At 38.4% G+C, this 20,908-nt stretch overlaps 1 protein-coding gene across 3 annotated transcripts in view; it reads right to left on the bottom strand.

Annotated features, from left to right (window-relative positions):
• Positions 1-1,353: 1,353 nt before the first annotated feature.
• MYH11 (myosin heavy chain 11) overlaps positions 1,354-20,908 on the bottom strand; it is a 55,918-nt gene continuing 36,363 nt past the window's right edge. For 2 of the 3 annotated variants that reach the window (XM_048961802.1, XM_048961803.1), the window contains 27 exons: positions 20,751-20,865; positions 19,755-19,948; positions 19,503-19,624; positions 19,319-19,388; positions 19,019-19,179; positions 18,045-18,153; positions 17,177-17,308; positions 16,686-16,892; positions 16,156-16,293; positions 15,427-15,550; positions 14,808-14,979; positions 14,199-14,411; positions 13,628-13,772; positions 13,338-13,544; positions 12,081-12,185; positions 11,829-11,981; positions 11,212-11,460; positions 10,738-10,950; positions 9,863-10,075; positions 9,114-9,275; positions 8,646-8,774; positions 8,149-8,237; positions 7,782-7,905; positions 7,414-7,622; positions 6,791-6,899; positions 6,033-6,205; positions 1,354-2,039 (listed from right to left, as the gene is read on the bottom strand). In XM_048961802.1, coding sequence (XP_048817759.1) covers positions 1,904-2,039; positions 6,033-6,205; positions 6,791-6,899; positions 7,414-7,622; positions 7,782-7,905; positions 8,149-8,237; positions 8,646-8,774; positions 9,114-9,275; positions 9,863-10,075; positions 10,738-10,950; positions 11,212-11,460; positions 11,829-11,981; positions 12,081-12,185; positions 13,338-13,544; positions 13,628-13,772; positions 14,199-14,411; positions 14,808-14,979; positions 15,427-15,550; positions 16,156-16,293; positions 16,686-16,892; positions 17,177-17,308; positions 18,045-18,153; positions 19,019-19,179; positions 19,319-19,388; positions 19,503-19,624; positions 19,755-19,948; positions 20,751-20,865 — 4,173 coding nt within the window. In that variant the 3' untranslated portion in view covers positions 1,354-1,903. Of the gene's footprint in view, positions 2,040-4,896; positions 4,929-6,032; positions 6,206-6,790; positions 6,900-7,413; positions 7,623-7,781; positions 7,906-8,148; positions 8,238-8,645; positions 8,775-9,113; positions 9,276-9,862; positions 10,076-10,737; positions 10,951-11,211; positions 11,461-11,828; positions 11,982-12,080; positions 12,186-13,337; positions 13,545-13,627; positions 13,773-14,198; positions 14,412-14,807; positions 14,980-15,426; positions 15,551-16,155; positions 16,294-16,685; positions 16,893-17,176; positions 17,309-18,044; positions 18,154-19,018; positions 19,180-19,318; positions 19,389-19,502; positions 19,625-19,754; positions 19,949-20,750; positions 20,866-20,908 lie in introns of all 3 variants that reach the window. The other variant, XM_048961804.1, reaches the window with a different exon arrangement.

Here is a 20,908-nt window from a genome sequence, read left to right as displayed (position 1 = left end):
AACTAACTCTGTCCCAGCCAAAACCAGCAATTAGGACACTGTTGCAGAAGGGTTCTTTCTGCAGTGTCACAAAGAAAAAAAAATATCTCTGAAGCTTATTTTGCTTTGCAGAATGGGGTCTAGAACCTAAATTCCTCAAGCGGTAGGTAGTGCTTTAACCACTGCACTGTTAGGCTTCTGAGTTATGTAGATTAAGTCCTTTTAGAAAGGCATGATGTTCAGTTTACAAGTTCTAATGCAAGTACTGGTGCTTAAGACCATTTTATTGAAGTCTGACTTCCTCAATCTCCTTTGCACATGTACAGGCTTGCCAGCATAATAGCCAATTCTTGAACATGTTGACAGAGCTATGCTTCTTGGCTGACTATACAATGAAAAGCTTTTGCCCCCTCACCAACTTGTCATCGTAATCGCTCTGAATGGATTCTTATTTAAGCTCTTCCTTTTGTATTTGCTCTAAAATGGGTATTATTTGGGGTCTGATTCTGCTGGCTAAGTGGTTTCTGCTCTTAAGCTGTTGTGTTCTTTCTGATTTTTCTGCCTTGAGGAATAATTATTAGTTGTAGAAGGGGATCATCAGTGGTTGGGATAGATGCTTTTGCATGATTTGGTCTTTCTGTAGTCAGACTGCTTTAAAGTTAATCTGCAGTACAGTGTAAGACATCAAGAAAGCTCTTTGTACTCAGTTTAGAGTTAATCTTCCTGACTTTACAGTGTGTGGTTCTCTACTGCCCCAGTGTGACCGTAAAGCTGGCTGCTATCTGTGAGTATTAGGGCTGCATGGGTTGGTTGTAGGTCCTGGTAGTTGCCAGGAATGGGCTGCAGACCTGCTGAAGTGATCCAAAAATAAAATTAACTGCATGCTGGTCCCTTAATACCAAATAGCTTGGGTTTAGATCAGTGTATCTAGTGTGGCCTGCTGTTTCTATTTGCTTCCAACTTGCTTTCGGAGGCTTTCATGGGAACTACCCATATACATGCAGATTAAACATGCGGATTCAGTTATCTAAACACAGGCATTTAGAGCCCTATCTGCTTCCTAGATGCTGCACTAGAAGACTACAAGTCTCTTGTAGGTGTTGCCCATCCTTGGGTACATCCTAGGGTTTCTCAGCACTATGTCTTCATGAAGTGGCTAAGCCTGTCTCACGTGCTTTGTGTCTTTTTTTTCTTTCAGCTGAATGTACATGTCTTCTTTCAAAAGCAATCACTTAGAAGATATCAGTTTTTCATTCTAGCAGTCACAGTTGATGTTCTCAGAAAGGTATTTGAGTTGTAAAGAAGTTGTATTGCATCTCCCATTTCCTTCTGGTGTGTTGTATTACACCCAAGTGACACCTGCACACAAGAATGTTGGAGTGGTTTTTATAGACTTTTATTAGTGTGTAAGCACATCCATGGTGCATATAAAACTGTAACAGTTGATTTAATTTGAACAAATGATATTTTATTTTTCAGTATGTGATTAAAAAGGCATTTCCACCTTGTGAATGGTGCATCAGGGGTGTAGTAACCAGGAAAAAAAATACTATATTGAATACTTAAGACAAAATGAAAGTTTAAGAAAAGATTAACTGACCAATGCCTTTTTTCCTGCAACAGTCCTACAAATCCTTTGTAAACTTCAGTTCACTGAGATTTAAATTGTCTGAACTACTGGAACTCACTTTCTTGGAAGATTCTTCATGAATTGCTCTGAGTTTATAACAAAACTTCTCAAAAACATTTCATGATAAAAGTTCTGGAGTACTTTTAACATGAATCTATACATTGGAGACAAGGCAGTTGTGCTTTCATCATCATCCAGAGGAGTGGGTGTGTGTGACCTTGACACTAAGAGTAGACTTAAACAGTGCTAAATATCATCCTCCCTCCCCTTGCTGCAGTGCAATTTTAAGCGTGTTTATTCACTGGCTTTTCCATTGAGATCTCCATCTCTTCCATCAATTTCTTGTTCACCTCCATCTGTTGCATTCTCAATTACTCTTCTGCCTCCAGATCTACGTGGTGGGGCAAAAGATACTGGTTCATTTCCTCTCCTGCAATAACAAAATAAAATCAGACGTTAGGTCATTTACAGCCCTCACAAATAATCATAGAGTTTTGTAACAGTACCTGTGGGTCTGAGGTTTTTAAAACAAAAACAGCCAAGAGCTGTGGGCACCTAACATAGTTGTCTTCTCTGTAGCATCTGAAGCTAATGTGTGGACAGATTGAGACTCCCACTTGCTTGGAACTGTGATGGGATTCCTGTTCTTGTCCTTGAAGTCTATTCTAAATTGATTCATCTGCTCCAAATGCCCTAAATTCCTTTCTATGTTTTTTTTTTTCCCTCTGGGATTACAACTGAATGTCCTTAGAAGGGATTGGGAAAAAGGAATTGCTTATCCCCCACATCATCAGTGGAGCACTGATCCTGCATTTCTCAAAGATCAAGAAGACACAGAAAGCTCATGCTGAATTTTTAGTCTGAATAAGCTCACCAGTTACAGAAGACTAGTGAGGCCAGAGACTGGAGCAGTGCTGTAGATGTCAGTGGGTGTTTTCTGATCCCACAGTCAGGCTGTGTTGCTCAGAGTACCACAGGTGCTGTGACGTGGTGTTCTAGGCTGTGAGTAGCTCCAGCCTTTTCCACAATGGGGAGGAAGCCATCACTGTGTTTTGGAACTGTTATAATTCATGTGCTGATGCTCAGTAGAGACAATGTGTGATAGAAAAGCTCACAGAAAATGTTTTTTTCCCATGTTACCCCTTTTCTTTTCCCTTTTCCCTCCCATCCCCGTAGATTTCATAGCTACAGCCCAAGCCAGGGACACTTTGGTCCTCAAGGTTAATATCTTTGGGAGGTGTGAGCAAGTGAGACAGAAGATGAGTATGTCTCATCTTGGCCTTCATTGCTTGTGTGCTACAAAACATTGGAGTTTTGTAACATGGCCTCTCACTTGCTCTTAATTAAGCAAACCTTTGTAAAGGCTTGAGACCACAGACATAAGCAACAAAATAAATTCATGATCACTGAATGTTATGCCAAAATGACTAATTTGGTATTAAAATGTATCCAACTCTGCACTTTTGGGTACAGCAATCATGTGTAAATATTTAAAGGCTTGTCTTGTCCTTGCAAAAGACTAAGCCAGAGTTGTCCTTTCTGCAGCAGCTATTCAAGTTCAAAGTTCTGTCTTCCATATTAGAAAGCAGATAAGAATGTTGGCTGGCCTAAATTATTTTAGAGTACAAACCAAACCTGTGTTTCCAAGATAGAACACATTGCATACATATATAGTTCTTGTTTTGTTTTTCCAACCCTTTATGGTAACTTAATTTTGATGTGAGCAAGCAACTTGCTGGATAATAACACTTAAGATCTACTCTTAGCCTTAGTTCTTCTGAGGCACGTATTAGAAGACTTGAAGACAAGGGTATGTTTCTACTCTGTTGTGTTTGACAGATTAAACCAGCAGCATCTACTATTTCATGATGGCAGGTATTTGTTACTAAGCTCTGGTTAGGTCAATACATTTGTTTGATCTTGTCAATGAAGATCTCTGTCTTCATCAGGAAGAGCTCTTTGGATCCCTTCCCTCCTTGGGCTCTTGCTATCTAGACTTACATACAAGGCATTTGTCAAATGGCTTTTTACACTCTTGTAGTTCATTGGAGTACTATAAAAGAACATGTTACTGGTGGAGAGTAACAGAGTGTAACCAAGTCTTGCAGTACAGTTTTGGCTACAAAGAAAGTGAACTTCCTTCAAATTGGTATTGGTCCCATTTATAAATAATTTTTAAATCTGTTAATCTAAAACAGGTTTATGGCTTTGATAATATTCTTGTGATCATCTGCATCAGTACTTTTAGAGTAATGCATACAGCTGAGGCAAGGCCTAAGCATTAGTGTTTTGCTTAGCATCTATTTAGTCTACCTTTGAACAAGTGCTACTGGAGTGATGCTTCAATCACGCTCTGGGAAAATTAGGCTGACTAAAAGGCACATGCAAGGACAAGACAGCTTCTTTAAATATTTGTGTATTCACAGCGAAATTCAGCATATGTAAAATAGAAGATATACAAATATTACAAGGCAGTAGCTCTTTAATTTTTGCAACAGCAGGTGTCATTCCTAGTTCTACAGAATGTGATGAGGTGTGATGTAATGCTGTGCTGTATTACAGTGTTCACGTTAATTTCTGTCTGTGCTTTATGTTTCAGTAGCAGTAGACAAGCAACACACTGTAGACAAGCAAGGTAATGTCTGCAAAATAGTTTTAAAAGCCTTAGTAATAGCTGTTTGTAAGCAACCACAGGCACAGTGCTATGTAACAAAAGGCACAATTTCCTTTTATTCATGATTGGATGGCATAAATGTGTAATAAACCACATGCAAACAAGGTATTCTAAAATCTTGTGAATTAGGTAGGGTCTTACCTTAGACTCAACATTACAATATGCTTAAGAAATAATGTGAAACACTTAACATGCTGTGACACTTCATGTTCATTAGTGCTTTAAATCAATTTTACTAATTAATAGTGTATTTGATTTGCAAATTTTTCATCTTTGGCTGTAAATAGGTGCAAAAAAAAAAAAAAAAGACACTTGACATGCAGAAAATGTCAGAGTACTTTATTGGGTACTCTGTTGGTAGAGCTTATAAGAAGTGAGAATGCAACACTGGTAAGTCTACGTCAGTACGTAGCCTGCTTGTAAAAAAAGTTGTATTGCTGATGAACAGCTGATGATAGCTAAATTATTGTAATATTTGTTTCTTTTTAAAAAAAATTAATGCCAAGATATCCAAGCCTTCACAGTTTGCAGAAACCTCACATAATTTTTACTTGGGCCAAAGAAAATGGAATTTGTACAACACAAGCTAGCTGCAAAGTTGAAGGCATGGTACCTGCTTAGTCATGCGAAGGTTCCTGTGTCCCTCTGAAACAGAGATAAAGAATCCCGGGCAGTTATACTAAGCACATAGTCATGATCAGAGGTAGGTATATTACTTTTAAATAATTAAACAAAGTACATTACCGCCAATTACAGTACATTCAGGTCAAACAAAAAAATAATCTGCTATTCAATGTAAATATCCTTTTCTATGTAAAAAAGGCTGAATGCAGCAGCTATTTTGTAACACAGCCTGTAGTGTGTACCAACCAAGGTGGTACTAACAGAGAAGGCTACCACATCCCTAACTCTTTGCTTTGAAGTATCTACGTCTGAAGTTGCATGCATGTCAATGGAAAAACTCAACTACAGCAGCAAGAACACAACTAGGCAGGTGCTTTAGTTTCATTGGAATTACTTTTTGTTTTTAGGTAGAAAGCAGAGTTCTACAGTTTGATGATGCAGATACAGAAATTTCCTATGAATCAAGTCAGCCTGTGTTTCTGTCTTAGTGTTTTCAGACCCAACAAGTGCAGGAAAACTCAGGTATGTATCTGACTGCTCACAGCTTTATCTTTTTCCCAGTCAGTTTTAATAAGGAAAATGCAAAATAATGTTTTGGTCTTTCCTTGGTCTGATGGACCCTATATAAGGAAAGGTGAGGTTCAGAAACCTTTGAATGAGAGTTGTATAACCTGCTTTGCTTTTTGCTGTCTGTGAAAATGCACAAGACTTATCACAGTCATTACATATGAGCTGTGTGTGTGTGTAAGTATGAAAAGCATGACCATTTCTACCCATTTGTAACTGTAGAAATTTATATGGCCACGGGAGTATTTTCAAAAGCAACCAAGCCTAATTCTGTTCCTATTTAAGTCAACAGCGGTTTTGGATAGAAAAATAGTAAGGCCTGTGCCATGTTGTCACAGTTGTTGATCTCTCAGCTAAAATCCTGAGACTACTGCAGTCCATGATATGCACTTCACCTTCTGACTTTGGCTTCTTGTTGCATTTGCCAAGCTAACACTGCAAAGTTACTCCTTGTGTTCATTATCTGTGCCTGTTTGTTACTTGAATAGATTATTTTATTTTTTACTTCCTTAGTTTAATGCTAAATTTTCAATTTTTCCTCCAACAATGGCACTCTACCTTAGCTTGCTCTTCAGTGCTGCAACCTCCCGGCCCAGGGCGTCGTTGCTCTCAGTAGCTTCATCCAGCTCCCTCTGCAGCTTCCTGCGGTTTGCATTGATACGTTGAGACTCCTCCTCAGCCTCCTCCAGCTGCCTTTTCAGCTGCTTGAGTCGTAGGTTGCCCTTCTCAGCCTACAAGACAAAATTAAAGTAATTCTTCAAGTTGAAATACATCTGATAGCTTTAGATTCTCATTTAAATTTCATATTTTTATTCATATTTCTATTGAGAGTTTTCTCCTCTATCAAAGGCAAAACTTAAAATCTAAAAACGTAAATATAACTACTTTGTGGGATTTCAATTTGCTGATGCAAACTTAATTCTTTATTTTGCTACACAGTCCTGACTCTGCATTTCTGGTTTGCAGGTTGATACGTGTTATGTAAAGTTAAATATCTCAATAGGGTACAAAATGTGATCATGGTCTCCATTTGTGTACCAAAAGGGATGTTGTGCAGAGTCCTATATATCACAGTGTATAGTCAGACTGTTGGTCTATTGACAAGGGCTAGTGCTTTGGTACTTCTCTCAGCATGGAAGAAAAATCAAATTGTCACATCTTTTAGCAAAAGGCTTTATAGCTGTCCTAGCACAGACCCTTCTTGAGGTATAACACGGAATCTTGCTTTTTTAGGAAAGGCAGAAATCTGAAAATTTTTAGTAAAACTCGAAAATGTCTGTGCCCTTGTCTAACACCTTTATGATGCAGACTCATACCTGATCTCTGTATTGCTCTGCTTGTTTTTTCTCGTCCTCCACCTGCAGCAATGCATCCTTCAACTTCTTGTCCTTCTGGCGTAATGTCTTGGCTGCAGCCTGCTTCTCTCTGCAAATGACAGTGCAACATTTGGTGATGTGGCTTGATGTGGCACCAAGGAACCATATGGTAGAGGCCTATCTGAATGTAACAGATGAATTCTAAGCAAGATGTAAATGTCTTTGATTAAAAACAAAAAAAAAAAAAACAATGTGTTTTTGCTGCATGATAAGTTCCTGAGGGGATAAGGAGATCTAAAACACAAATTGACTTCCTCAGGAAATAGTCCTACAAATGGCACAGTGTATGATAGAGAATCTGCTAGGGTCACGTGGTAAAGTAAGGGGGCAGATTCTTACCATTACCAATAGAACTTTTCAGCAATAAAATGGTTTTTTACTCAGAGTCTGTAATAACTCCAATTTTAGTGGCCGTGTCTCTAAGGAATGTTATGCGGGGAGAGAATTTACCAAACATTAATGGTTCTGAGAACCTGATTACACAAATATATATGCATTTGTTTACTTTGTTTCATTAACTGGAACAATAAATGGATGTCTGTACCCTCTGCAAGCCTAAGTACCTGGCCTCCTGTTCCAATTGCTCTTCAAGAGAAGCAATTTTGGCCTCCAGAGCAGCAATTGTGCTTTTGAATTTAGACTTCACGGCTCCCTCCATCTCTTGCAGTTTACTCCTCAGCTCCTTGTTCTGCCTCTCCAATTGCTGCCTGGCATTTTCATTCTTCTGTGCGGTTGCTCGTTCTGTTGCCAGCTCATTGTTCAGTTGCTCTGCCTGCAAGGGCAAGAATGGATGTTGTCAAAAGCATTGTGTACTTTCAGGGAAAATCAGGTGGTGATTCATGGTGGCAGTTCTCCAAATATATTTTCAAAGCCACAGATAACTTTCACTGGAATACAAACAAAGTGACACACGTGCTGTAATGAGCTCTACCTGCTGCACCGCTTTCCTCATGCGATCACTCATTGTCTCTATGTTGCTGTGCTCTTCATCTAGCTCTTCCTCCAGCTGGGCAATTCTTGCCTCTAGGCGCCGTTTCTCATCCTGTAGGAGTGTTCTGTAAGTTTAAATTTAAGAAGTGTACAGTTATGGCTCTGACCAATTGAACACACATAAAGCTATTAGGAACTACCTATGATTCACCAGGAAAAGAAAATCAGATAGCGAAACCATTCAGATGCATACATGTTGTATTGTTAAGACTGGATATCTGTTGGGACAGGAATACACCTTCTTTTGGGAACCATGCAATTTTCAGCAGCATGCTTATAGCTCTGTGAATAATCCAATCTATTCTTACCTTCCAGAAGCAGCACTTGCAAGTTCCTCTGCCATCTCTTCTTTCTCCAGATCTGCTTGTTTGCGAGCTCTCTCTGCAGCAGCCAGATCCTAGGAGTGAAGAAAAATGCAGCATAGCAAAGAAATGAGCAAGTGTTCTCACAAAGTTACACAACTATGAACTCTCAAAAACTGGTGTAAGCTTGGTTGTCTGGTTAATGGAATAAACTCTTAAATCATAAATGTCTGGGAAGAATGTCTAGCTATTGAGAACAATTTGTATTGGATCGTAGAGTTGATTTCCCTTTAAACCCGAATTGTGCTTTCCTCCAAGGTGAGCTTGACCTGGCTATGCTCAGATGGATATTCAACAACGCCACTGGAGAGCATGAAACATATTACAAATTTTGTTTTTAATTTTCCATCTCTAGCTATTATATCATATCAATGCAATTCTGTCTAGCTACTGAAGATCTTGTATATTCTGTGTAATACTGCTTTAAAAGTTTTCCATTTTACCTCTTGAAGCTGGATGAGTTCAGCTTCAAGGTTCTTGGCTTTCTTCTCATTTTCTCTGGCTGTAGCAAATATTTCTTCTCTGGCAGCCCGTGCATCATCCAGGTCTCGTTGGTAGTCCTTCATCTGAGCCTTGTTGAAAAGAATAACGAAAGTTTATTTTTGTCCAGTTTTACAACAACATCAATGCAAAGAAATGTGCACATAATAGGACACAAGCATAGTAGAATCACAAAGCTTTTGTGTATTTTCTGTAGAGATCAGCTAGCATATGCTGAGAGACTCTTAATTATTCTAAAGAGAGTGATGCTTCCACTTGTGTGCTGTAGTTTTTGTAATGCCTATTGACCTTATTTCCCTTGCATGTTTGCGGGTATGCCATCTTAATCTTTATGAATATTCCAATTCTTTGTTTATCTGTCAGCATATGACAGAAGAGTAGAAAAAGCTGGATTTGTGGGTTTTACATACCTGTAGTTTGCGAAGTTGTTTGATGGCTTCTTCCCGAGCTTTGTTAGCAGAATCAACTTGGCTTTCTAGATCTTTGACATCAACCTCCAACTTCTTTTTGGCTGCAGCTGCCAGGGCGCGTTGCTTCCGCTCATCTTCCAGTTCCGTTTCATGTTCGTGGAGCTGATTGTTAGAGAAGACACGTATAGAAAGCATTCTTCAATACTCTTAAACACTGTGTAAGTCTGGATAACCTGCATAATCTGTGTCTATTAACTGTGATATTACTAGCAGTTAAAATGCATTTCCATTTTCAAAAATTGAAGATTCTCCAAAGGAGTCCGCATTGTGGGCCTGTACTTTTGGAAATAAGATGACTATGGGATTTCTCCTTGCTGTAACAATGCTACTGTACAAATAGGCTCTGTCCTGTCTGTTTGCCTTTCCAATACTTTGGTATCTATTTCATGTACTTTAGGAAGGCAGACATGTCAGAAATTGTCTTATTTCACTTGCTCTAAGAACACAGGAAAAGTATTTACTGTGCTAGGGAAAATAATTCACGTGTTTTCTACTGTATTGACTGTAGTGTTGACTTGCTACATCTGTTAGCAACTGTGTGCTTGCTACTGAAATGCAAAATATAATACTGTTATGCTATCTTTATATATATAATGCTTTCTTATTATAGTGAAGTGCTTTACTAATGGCATGAGCCTGGGAACATTCAGGTTTTTTGGTTTTGTTACTGTGTAATGGTAAAATGATACCTGTTTAAGGAGTTGTCTCCTCTTCTCCTCATTCTGTTCATCTCTGGCTTGTAAATCTCTTTCAAACTGGCTTTTCATGGCTTGCATATTAACTTCCAACCGAAGTTTGGCATCTTCAGCAGCCTGTAACTCATCCTCTAACTCTTCTAATTGTGTCTTCATTTCTTCTACTTGCTGTTCAAGTGTCCGTTTAGACTTCTCCAATTCATGGACCTTTTAAGCAATGAAATAGATTTGTTATACAAAAATAAATCCAGTTAAACCCAGCTTATTTTCTATATAGGTCACATCTGAAAATATCAGCTGCAGACAGTGAATGAGCTAATTTGAGTTAATTGCATTTTTTGTATACTTAGTCTCCCTTGAAACAACCTGAGATTCTTTACACTTTATTATGTACTGATTTTAATCAGTCAAGTATCAGCAGTGAATTTAGTTAGTTCGTATTAGAAGTGATATTATCACTGTAATAAAAGAAGTGATCGGTAATGTAACAGTGGAAATTTGCTGCAGCTATACAAGTACATGTTAAGCTGGTGGTAAGGTCACATCACTAAAATGAGACCTGCAGTTTACCACTTAAAAGTTCTTTATTAAATTACTAAATGAATTAGAAAGTCTTTAATATTTTCCAGTCTTAGAAATCCATCTTCAGGCTTGAAGCCATGTTAAGAATAAAAGTAACTTACAGTTACTTTGCCAAGTCCCTTGAAGGTTTGGATGCAAATGGAACAAACTTGGAGTTCTGCACAAAATACCTGATCTTGCTGAATGAATCTGTGTGCTACAGAAAGCTCCCCACACTGAAAACAATTATCTGTTAGTTAGCTGCTGTTCTAACTTATTGTGAAAATCATTCTGAGCCCAAAACTTACATTCTTGCCAACATCATCTTTGGAGCTAACGAGGTCTTCCATTTCAGCTTTCAACATTTTGTTTGTTCTCTCCAGTTCTTCTTTGGCTTCCAATGCCTCTTCAAGTGCACGGGCCAAGGACAGAGCCTTTGTTTCTTTTTCTCTAGCTTCAGCTTCTGCTCTATCCCTTTCATCTGCATATTTTGAAGAGATGTTTTTCTCTTCAGCCAGCATCTATAAAATGATAGTGTTAACATAGGAATATTAGTATAAGGTTTTCTTCTGTTACAACTTTCTTGTCAGTTGATAATGACAAAGAGAAATCTGCATTTTAATTTCTATTTATATGCATTAATCAACTGCTATATGATATGTTTAATTCAAGTTTATTTTTTTGACACTGCTTTATCTTTCACTATCATCTTTTAGTTGATTCCCTGCGAGTCACAGAGAAGTCAGGAGATAGCACAGCAAAGGAGAATCTTAAATCCACACCTGGTCAAACTTCTTCTGCTTCTTCTCCAGGTTGGAGACCAGCTGACGCTGGTTATCTAAGTCCACCACAAGGTCATCCAGCTCCTGCTGGAGTCTGTTCTTGGTTTTTTCCAGTTTGTCGTAAGAAGCAGCTTTTTCCTCAAACTGTTGTGTGAGACTTTCAATTTCCCTCTGGAATTTCTTTTTACCTTCTTCCATAGTTTCTATTGTAGCAGTAAATTCTTGTAGCTTCTTCTTAGAATCGGAGAGCTGAAATTTGAATTCAGAGAAGAAATCGTTATATCAGTGACAACAAAGCTTGGCACAGAAGGGGAGTAGGAGAAAACCAAGACCACAGAACCTCTAATTTGACCCAGGCAGACTACTTGCCTACTATGCACATACAGGCCAAGTGTGAAAAACTGCCTTGGGACCTCTTTAAATATATCTTTATGGTAAAGATACTCTTCAGCATAAAGAAGAAGATAAAGAAGTCTTCTGTCTCCATTGATGCCATCTGGGCTAACAACACAAGTTCCTGAAGATCTATATATTGTGCTAGGATTCCTGTCTGAAGCCTCTGGAATTAATGACACAACTTGGTGATAGAGGTAATGATTTAGGTATGGCACTGATACCTGTATTGTCAGTGTAGAAATATGTCTCTCCAGATTTTGTTTGGCTTCTACTTCTTCATCCAACTGCTCCTGCAAGCTGTTCTTGTCATCCTCTAACTGACGCAGCTTTGTAGTCACGTTCAACTTCTGCCGTGTTTCTTCCTGAAGCAGCTCCTACAGTAATCACATCAACCAGCAAGACAGTCATTAGCTGAGGTCTTCTTACAGCATTTCTTGAAATTGTAGATGAGCTGTTACTACATACAAGTTTACCTGTGTGTCTTGTAGCTGAGATCCTAAGGTTGCCACATCTTTAGTTAATTTGATATTCTTGCTTTCTGCTTCATTGAGCAAACTGGTAACATTTTCAACCTCAATCTGTGAGAGACCAAAGTGAAAAAACACTCAGTTATTTTGTGCAACTTTAACAACTTCCTCTGCTTAGTTTGCTCTAAATCAAAGTCTCAATGTTTGAAGGGGTTCTGAATATGCTGCTATGCTTTTTGAGCCATCTTGAGCACTAAAAGTGTTTCTAGTTCATAGGAGAATCATAAACTTTGTAGCAATTCTTCTGGACAATATGTGGGGTTCTGTGGCATTAAATCCTACACAGAAAATCTACAGTGTCTGCATGTTGTGTCTGCACATTGTGACATATGTATTAAGACACCGTTTTTTGTCTGGAGTTTACCTTAGCATTTTATTACTATATATCATAGCCTGTTTCTATTCATAAGACAATGCTAATATATTGTATATACCACAGTAACAGACAGCATTTCTAGGAATTCAGTTGTGAAAAATAGTATTGTTCAGGTGAATAGCAGAAATGCTGAAAATTCATCTCCTGTTTTTCCTTCAACTTCCAGTGAATTGCAAAAGGGCATGAGGATTTCCCTGTATTTTCCTTTCTCTTTTCAGGTTTGAGAGAACCTGATATATTTTGGATATATTTTCTTATTTATCAATTAACTTACAATTAGTGAGAGAAGCTTACTGCTGCTATGAACAAACTTGTAACAGTGGTTGATCAGTATTGCTGGGCATTGCAAATCTACCAAAGAGCTACTTAAAAATATTTTTAGTTGTTCTCTTTTTGGGAACTAAATCACAAATAAGTAAGCATTCCACTTCTGTTTTCATTTTTCTGGATGCATCTTATGAGTTTAATGCAGTTTAATCAATTTCCAAAATCCTTATTTTTATTGACATTCACCACCACACAGCAATAAACAAACAGGATCTTTGTAAAATATGCAGCACTGTCACTGAAACAGTGGTGGCATTACACAACACAGGGAATCGTAAGACTAACAACTCTCACTTCCATGAGTGGCTGTAATTGTTTAATGGTGTGATAACTGTAATAGGAGCCTTACAATTGAACCCCACCCAAAAGAAAAAAAAAATGAGTGTCCCAACTGAAGTCAATAAGGCAAGGATTCCCCCAGATGTATTTCCAATGAACTTAGTCTAACTGGTCTACTCAAGTCCAAGGTGTCATAGTAAAAGCTCAAACCCCCCTTTTACCTGCAGCTTGTGAACTTTTTCATTGAGTTCTGTCCGGACACGCTCTCCATCAGTGTATTTAGACTGCAAATCTTGCAGCTGTACTTCCAGCTTCTTCTTTTTGTGCTCTACGTCTTGTTTGGCCTGATTCAGGCTCCTGACTTCATTAGCCAGATCAGCATTATCTTTCTCGAGTGTCTGTTTGGTTTTATCCAAGTTTGCTTTAGCCTACAAACATGAAGAAAGAGTTTTTGTAAAAGGAATTCGTATTACTTAGTGGGTGGTTATCAGTAGGATGGATTGCTATTTACCCGTTTAAATTGCTCCAGCTGCTCTGTTAGTTCTTCCACAGCTTGAGTGTGCTTTTGTCTCATCTCCTGGACTTGGGCTTCATGAGTTCGAGTCTCCTCCTCCAGAGCTCTCTTCAGCACAGTGACTTCTTGTTCACGCTTTGCTCTGCAAGAAGACGTACATAAATGGAGAGGAGCACCTAAGAGTGTTCCAGTCACTGGGAAAATGGCACTCCAACATAGTTGTAAAGTCAGACTAATTACAAGTTATATCACATTGAGAGATAATGCAAAAATGAACTTAAAGAAATTCTGTGAGGTAGTTTTCACAGGATATATGACAGACAAGATCAGAAGAAGTTGTACTGAGATCAGTTAACAGAAATGAGTTTCCTGCATGAAACATCAGGGGAAAAGAGTTTCGACTGTTGAGTACAAGACTGAATTATTAAGGTGCCTAAGACAGACAATTAGATAACTAGTTCCAGGAAAAAAAAAATAGCCTAGGTAACCTGAATTAGATTGTCTATATGTTGGAGACTATCACTATGAAAGTCCAGAATTGTTCCATCTGTGGGCAAAGTCTCCATACCTGAGCTCTTGCTGGGTGGCTGTGGTATCCAAAGTATCTTCAAGCTCTGTCTTAAGAGCCTCCAGCTCTTCACCTAAGTCTCTCTTCTGTTTTTCTGCTTTGTTTCTTGCAGCTTTCTCAGATTCCAAGTCTTCCTGGAGATCAGAGATGTGAGATTCCAATTCTCGGATCTTCTTGAGGGCATTGTTCTTCAGACTAGTTTCCTCTTCAAGCCTGGAAAAAAAGTGTTTAATTTTCTGTATTAAAAAATATCATTTCATTTTCAGGACATCAGTGTATAGAGATTAAAGGTTTATGTTCAAGGTGCGATTTTAATCTTAATAAACTGGAAATACTTAGCTGTACATGGTTACTTCAGTAGGAATCGTGGTTTATGCTTTTTGCCTATCAACTGTGTTGCTACTTTTTATTCTTTACTTGGCAGTATTATCAAGGCCTTAGGGAAGAAGTGTTTTCATTGCTGTCTGGGCTAGGTTAAGTTGTTCATGAAAAAAACAATAGCGTAAGTATCTTCAGCAGAAAGTCAGGCAGGATGTACTCAGTGTCTGGAAAGAGATATGTGTTTCAGCCTGGGATTTTTAACTTGTATGCAGATTCAGGAGCAAATACCTGGCTAGAGCAGCCTGCAGCTCTTCCTCCTTTTTGGCTAGCTGTGCCTTCAGCTCAGCAATTTGTGCCTGGAGCTCTGCAATTTGCTCATGCAGATCACTTGACTCTCCTTCTAACTTCCTCTTTGTTTTCTCCAGTTCTTGTCTGGTCTTCTCTTCCTTTTTCAGTCGCACTGAAAAAGTAAAGATTTGGGTCATGAGAGTGGGCTAGTGCAAGGAGCTATCATCTGATCTTGAACTTGGATGCAAAAATGTTCTGGTCTTCAGTGAGGCTATATATTTAAGTGCAAGTTACTGTCTTTCTGAAGCAACATGCAAAACTTTGCTATCATCACTTATTTCCAGCCACTAAAAATATATATATTTATCTTTCTCCAGAAACACTTTTTTCCCCCAAATTCCACTCCTCTACTATTTATATGTATAAAGAAAAGCTATCTATGGTTTATGCATCTTGGGGTTTCAGAGATTGTCATTCACAAAATGGTTTCAGCATATGAAAGTGGATAACACATAGCTTTTAGAAGTTTGCTCCAGATTCTCTGTAGGGTTTTATTGTTGTTTATTTTTTATATGTACCAAAGCAAATATCTGACATAAAGCATCACTGTTCATATTACCTTCCAGTTCTGAAATCATAGATTCATGTTTGTTCTTTAGCTTTGTAAGATTTTTGGCTTTTTCTTCCTCTTCAGCAAGATTTGTTGTTAGGTCACTTACTCTTTCCTCAAGGAGTTTTCTTTCCTGAAGAAGAGTAAAATAGTTTGTTAACAGAAGTGTCTGTCATCGGTTATCATGAAGCATCTCTATACCAAATAAAAAATGTCCAGTATACTGTCTTTGCATACTGTGAGATTGTAGCAGTACGTTTCAATTTGTTGAGTACAGAGGGGCTGGAAAGCAGTATTGAAATTTCCCATGTTCTTTAATCAGCTGTTATTAGAATCTTACACCCACTTTGGCTGGTAAGTGAAGAGCATATTCAGAGGAGTGTCCCCTTCAAGAAGTACTTGAATACATGTTTGCTTCCAATTTTAATCATGAAATCTTAGCTTTTCAACCAAACATGTTCCAATGACTGTGCTTGACTATTGTAGAGATTTTCTTTGAGATACTGTCACCACAGAGGATCTCAATACTAGTATTTTTCACAATTCTGAATTATTCAAGAAAGCATGGAAATTTACTTATCAGAAACTTACTCAGTACAGGCTGGCCTGCTGGTCTGGTAAATGTTTACACATGAAACTCAATAATCAGAAGTATACCCTTTCCTCATCTAACTAAAGAGATTTTCTCTCATCCTGGACTATTTTTGCAAAGTAAGAAAATGGGCCCACGATGCTTACCTTTGTTAGCTTGTTATTCTGATCTTCCATGATAAGAATGTCATCTTCCATTTTCTTTATCTTGCCATCTGCTGTAACTTTTTCAAGTTGCAGTTTCTGTCTCGCAGCTTCTTCTTCTTCCAGCTGTTCCTCCAGGTCCTTTGAAGGGAAAAAGAAATCATGAATTCTGGAAATAAAATACAATTTAAATTACAGGCAATGCATAATGTTTGTCAGTCTGTGTGGGGTATGTTACAGAGTTGGTTGTTTTTACTAAGAAGTAGACTATCTGTAATACTTTTTGACTTAGAAAGATTTACTGAAACAGTTTTTTTTACAGAAAATAATTTAAAATTGGGGTAGAGGAAGATGATGTATAAAGAATTCTGGATGAAAGAGCATAAATCTGTTTGTTACTACTTCAGTGGCATTAAACACATTCTACTAAGGGCTGCATAGCAGGGTCTTGCATTGGCAAACCTCAGGTCCTATCTCCTGCTGTTCTCTGAGATACAAGTTACTGTGTCTGTTTGTTGCTTATGCTTCCTTACCAGCATTTGTTGTTGCATCTTTTTCTTCTCTGCCTGCAACTGTTGGCTGCGTTCCTCCTCTTCCTCAATTCTGGCCTCCATCTCATGCAGAATCTCTTCCAGCTCTTGCTTTTTCGCAGCTAAACGGACTCTCATCTCTTCAGCTTCAGCATACAGTTCAGTTTCTGCCTGAAGTTTCTCCTGAAGGAGGTTCTTCTCTTCACAAAGCTATGGAGATAAAATGTATAGGCAGTTAAAATTTAGATTGCAAGTTGTCCCCACAGAGTCTTTCTACTAGTCATAATATACATATAGGTAGCTGTACCACAAGTCTTTCTGCAGATACCAGGCTTCTGCGGAAGTTACTGGGAGTTTGCACTGAACTTTTGTTCTGGACCATTGCTATGAATACAATGGTAAGTACAAAGAAAACAGACCTCTTTATCCTAATAGCTTCTGGAAACTGTAAGAGAGTGGCTAATATTTCGGAGAGGCTTAGATCTGTCAGTCACCTGGGTGTGTTTCTGCTCCAGTTCTTTCAGTTCAGCCTCTGCTTTCTGTTGTCTTTCCTTTGTTCTTTGCAGTTCTTCATCCTTGGCCTGCATTTCTTCCTCTTGGCGGGTGACCTGTAGCAGTGGTTTCACCTGAAAACAAAAAGAAAATTAAGAATCATACCAGCAACTTATTTTACTGAATACAGCACTTAATGGTGTCAGGATGACTGGTGCTGGTGGTAGCACTACCTGCTGCCGTTCAGGTAGTGGGCAAATAATGTGTAACCACACTTGGCGTAAACATCTTTAAACCAGCAAGCCCTGGCAGCATTCATAACCATTTCTGCATTCATTCTTGAAGTCTCGTGAGCACCTCTAGTTCCAGTAGTATCACTTGCTGAAAGACTAGAAGGCTGGTTTTGTGCGCAGAGAATGCACAGAGGCTATAACTGCTGCATAGAAAGCCATTCTTGCGAATAACAACCAAGCCTCTCCACTCACTGGGAAAACACTTAAATTGTTTGAGTGGCTAGAAGGAAGTTAGGGAACTCCTGAGTCCACATTACCGCACGTTTCACAACATTCTGGTTCTTGTTCTAATTATCAATTTGTGTGAAATTATTTCATTTTGGGCAACTAAAATAGTCATACTAAATTTTACGTAGATCTCTGCTTAATTAGTTTTTCATCCCAAGATAAAACTAACTTTAAAGTTAAGTGTTATAAGAATATCCAGAGTGTCTTTTAATCCAAAGTTCTGTGAAGCTAATGAAGCTCTTGCTGTCATCTGTGATGAGCTGAGCAGGGAGGGTGCCTGACATGACTTGTTATCTTGTGCAGTCCATTACTTTTGTAAAGCTGAGATTCACAGACAGCAGTTACTCACTTTGGTGAACAGTCTCCACCATTGCCAGTTCCTCAGCTTCAGGTAAGCAGCACAGTTTCTTTGGATAACCTTCATCGCAGTCAGCTGTTGCTGTCTCTTGGCAAAGGCCCTGTGATAAGAAGCACAAAGCAAATTTGTTTAGTCTGAGAATACAGATTGTAAGACAAACATATTAAGCAAAGAAGCCATGGCATGAGACCCTGCGATTTGAGAAATCTGCACAAGTTCTTTTGTCACTTAAACAGTACCTCTGCTTTCTCAAGAAAAAGTGTTTAGATCTGTTTAGATTTCCAGTATTTTATTTAGTCTTTGGGGTTTTTTTGGTTTGTTTGTTTCTTTTTGTGCTCAGTAACTATGCATACTTTTTGGTTTGTGCCAATAGTTCTGGATATGAAGTATATGGGCATTGAGAGCACACACTGGTTATCTCTGTTGAAACCTATTATGTTTAAATTTATTTGATCATCAATTTTGAAAGCCTTGGTAGTGTGCAGAAAAAGGCTATTGCTGTTAATAGTTTGGTGATATGTAGTAACTGAGAGTGTGCCAAGTGACTCCAGTGCTTCATGCTCTAACTGCGTAAGAAATGATGTTTTGTTTTACAAATGCCAGTGGTACTGCTATTTATATTGCAGCAGTGCAAAAGGTTCCATTTGTAGGCTATAATGCACCTTGTCCTACTAGTAGAAATGTATTTAAATGATGGGTTGTTGCCTAGAATGCTTCCTGTATGGAGAGTTTAAGTAGCCTCACAATGTAATTGCTTCTCTGTAACTATACTAGTAAGCTACTTCTGGGCAAGAAATGAGTTCTTTTAGGTAAACACTGAAACACAAGTTGAATTGTAAAGCAATACTAGCAAAATTAGCTAATAATAAAACGTCTGAATATCTTCAGTTTGTTATGCAGAGAACTAAAGCTACTGTAGATAACCCACTGCCAAATATATATTTTTTGTTAGTACATATTCTTACTTTCTGGCCAGGTAGCCTCGGCACTGAGCCTGGAAGGCAATAATGACGTCTGTGATCTTCAGGTCTCTCTCTTCTTCCAGGTGTGCCAGAACACCAGTTCTGAAGAAGATTTTACTCTGTCCAATTCTGTACAAGTTGGGATCAAGTTCCAGTGCTTTGATCTGGAGGGAAACAGGGATATTTGTTAATTCCAGTGCTGAAGTTTAGAGTATTAAAAATTATCATTCTTTTCATTCGCAACAGTTTTTATATAAGAGATGTAGATCTGATTATCAATAGGATCAAAGTTGTTTTCCTTACCATCAGTATGCAAGCCTGCTTCCCATCCATGAATCCTTTAGGAATAGCATTTGCAGCAAGAATTTCATATCTGCCAGAAGACACAAATGTTAGAGAGGTGGAAAAATGTCAGATTATTTTGTACAGGCAAACAGTATACAAGCCCTTTTAAACCCTACGTAAGGGCTGAGCAACGGATTCCTACCGCTGACGGAATTCCTGGAAGACAATCCTGTTGGGGAACCCTTGCCGGCAGATGCGAATACCTTCCAAGACACCATTGCAGCGCAACTGCTCCAGCACTAAATGGGCATCAAGTTTGCCAGCCTGAAAAGGAAACAAAAAGTATCTTTAGCACAGTAGAAATTTGCAAAGATGTTGCTAGCACATATCTACATTTGAAGACATCTTTCAGTTCTGCTAATAGTGTGCCAAGAGTCTGACATTTGATATTTACCCTTTTTTCATGATTTGGAATGATGCAGCGGACAAAGTTGGGATTGGTATTCCTTAAGGTGGTCATCAGTTTAGTCAGCTGCTCCTTATAGAGTTGGCCCACAGTACGGAACATGCCTTTTTTGGTTTTGGAAGAGCTAGGCAGTGAACTTTCAGTCATCTTGGCCATCTGGTCTAGACCAACAATACGATCCACTGCAATATAAAAAAGAACATGTGAGTGGGAATGCTTGTATAAATTGTCTTCACCTCTTTACACTTTTCGCTGCCATTGCTAAAGTGCACCTTCCAGAAGAGGACCAAAATACTTTTGATGCAATTGAAGCATGCTAATGAAAGCATTAGAAGATATTTCTGAGTAAATAGCCTACTTCTGTCTAACTCAAAAATAAGGGTTTTTGTTAACTAGTGGAAGAATGGAACAATTGAATGCACAGCACGTATTTTATGGCTGCTCTACAAGGACAGTCCTGCAAAGTATCCCTACTAGTAGGTTGTGTCACAATGTGTGACAACCATTAAATATGTATCATGTAGTATGCATCTTAAAGATCCATGGAAAATTTTTAAACAAATGCAGTGTTTTCTATACATACAGATATTCTTCTGGTTGAGTTTATTTGAGATAAAACTTTGCTGAAGAGAATTGTAGTAGAATTTTTGGGAGAGGAACATGTAAGTTAGGGACTGCACACAGTCTTTCATAACAGCACTGACAGTGTATTAAGTGAGCTGTCTGATATATTCCATAACATTATAGTAGCATAATGAATATTTTTTATTGTGTTAAGTAAGGAAATCATTTTGATAGTACTTAGCTATCTAATATGCTTTTCATAACTATTTAGAAAAGAGTACTCTTGTCTCTTAGATCAATCTCTTCCACTCTTATCATTTTCACGCTTGTTGCCCACTCCTAAGGGAGAGCTGGCAGAACAGTTCTAGTCCAAGTTTCTCCCTTTAAACCACATTAATGGTTTAGAGTTGTGATTCATACCGTCTTTCCAAAGGTCTGCCACAAATTTGTCTGAAGACTGGTTTAGCAGAGAAGTCACATTGTCATTTAGTGGATCCATGTTCTTTGTCAGCCAGGCGCTTGCATTGTAGGTAACCTACAGAAAACAATGCTGGGTCAAAAATCTGTTTTGCCAGAAA

Source organism: Lagopus muta, chromosome 15 (genome assembly GCF_023343835.1).
Source record: "Lagopus muta isolate bLagMut1 chromosome 15, bLagMut1 primary, whole genome shotgun sequence".
Classification (NCBI taxonomy): domain Eukaryota; kingdom Metazoa; phylum Chordata; class Aves; order Galliformes; family Phasianidae; genus Lagopus; species Lagopus muta.
Note: the sequence above shows the minus strand (reverse complement) of the source record. Positions and strands in the feature narration are given on the sequence as shown.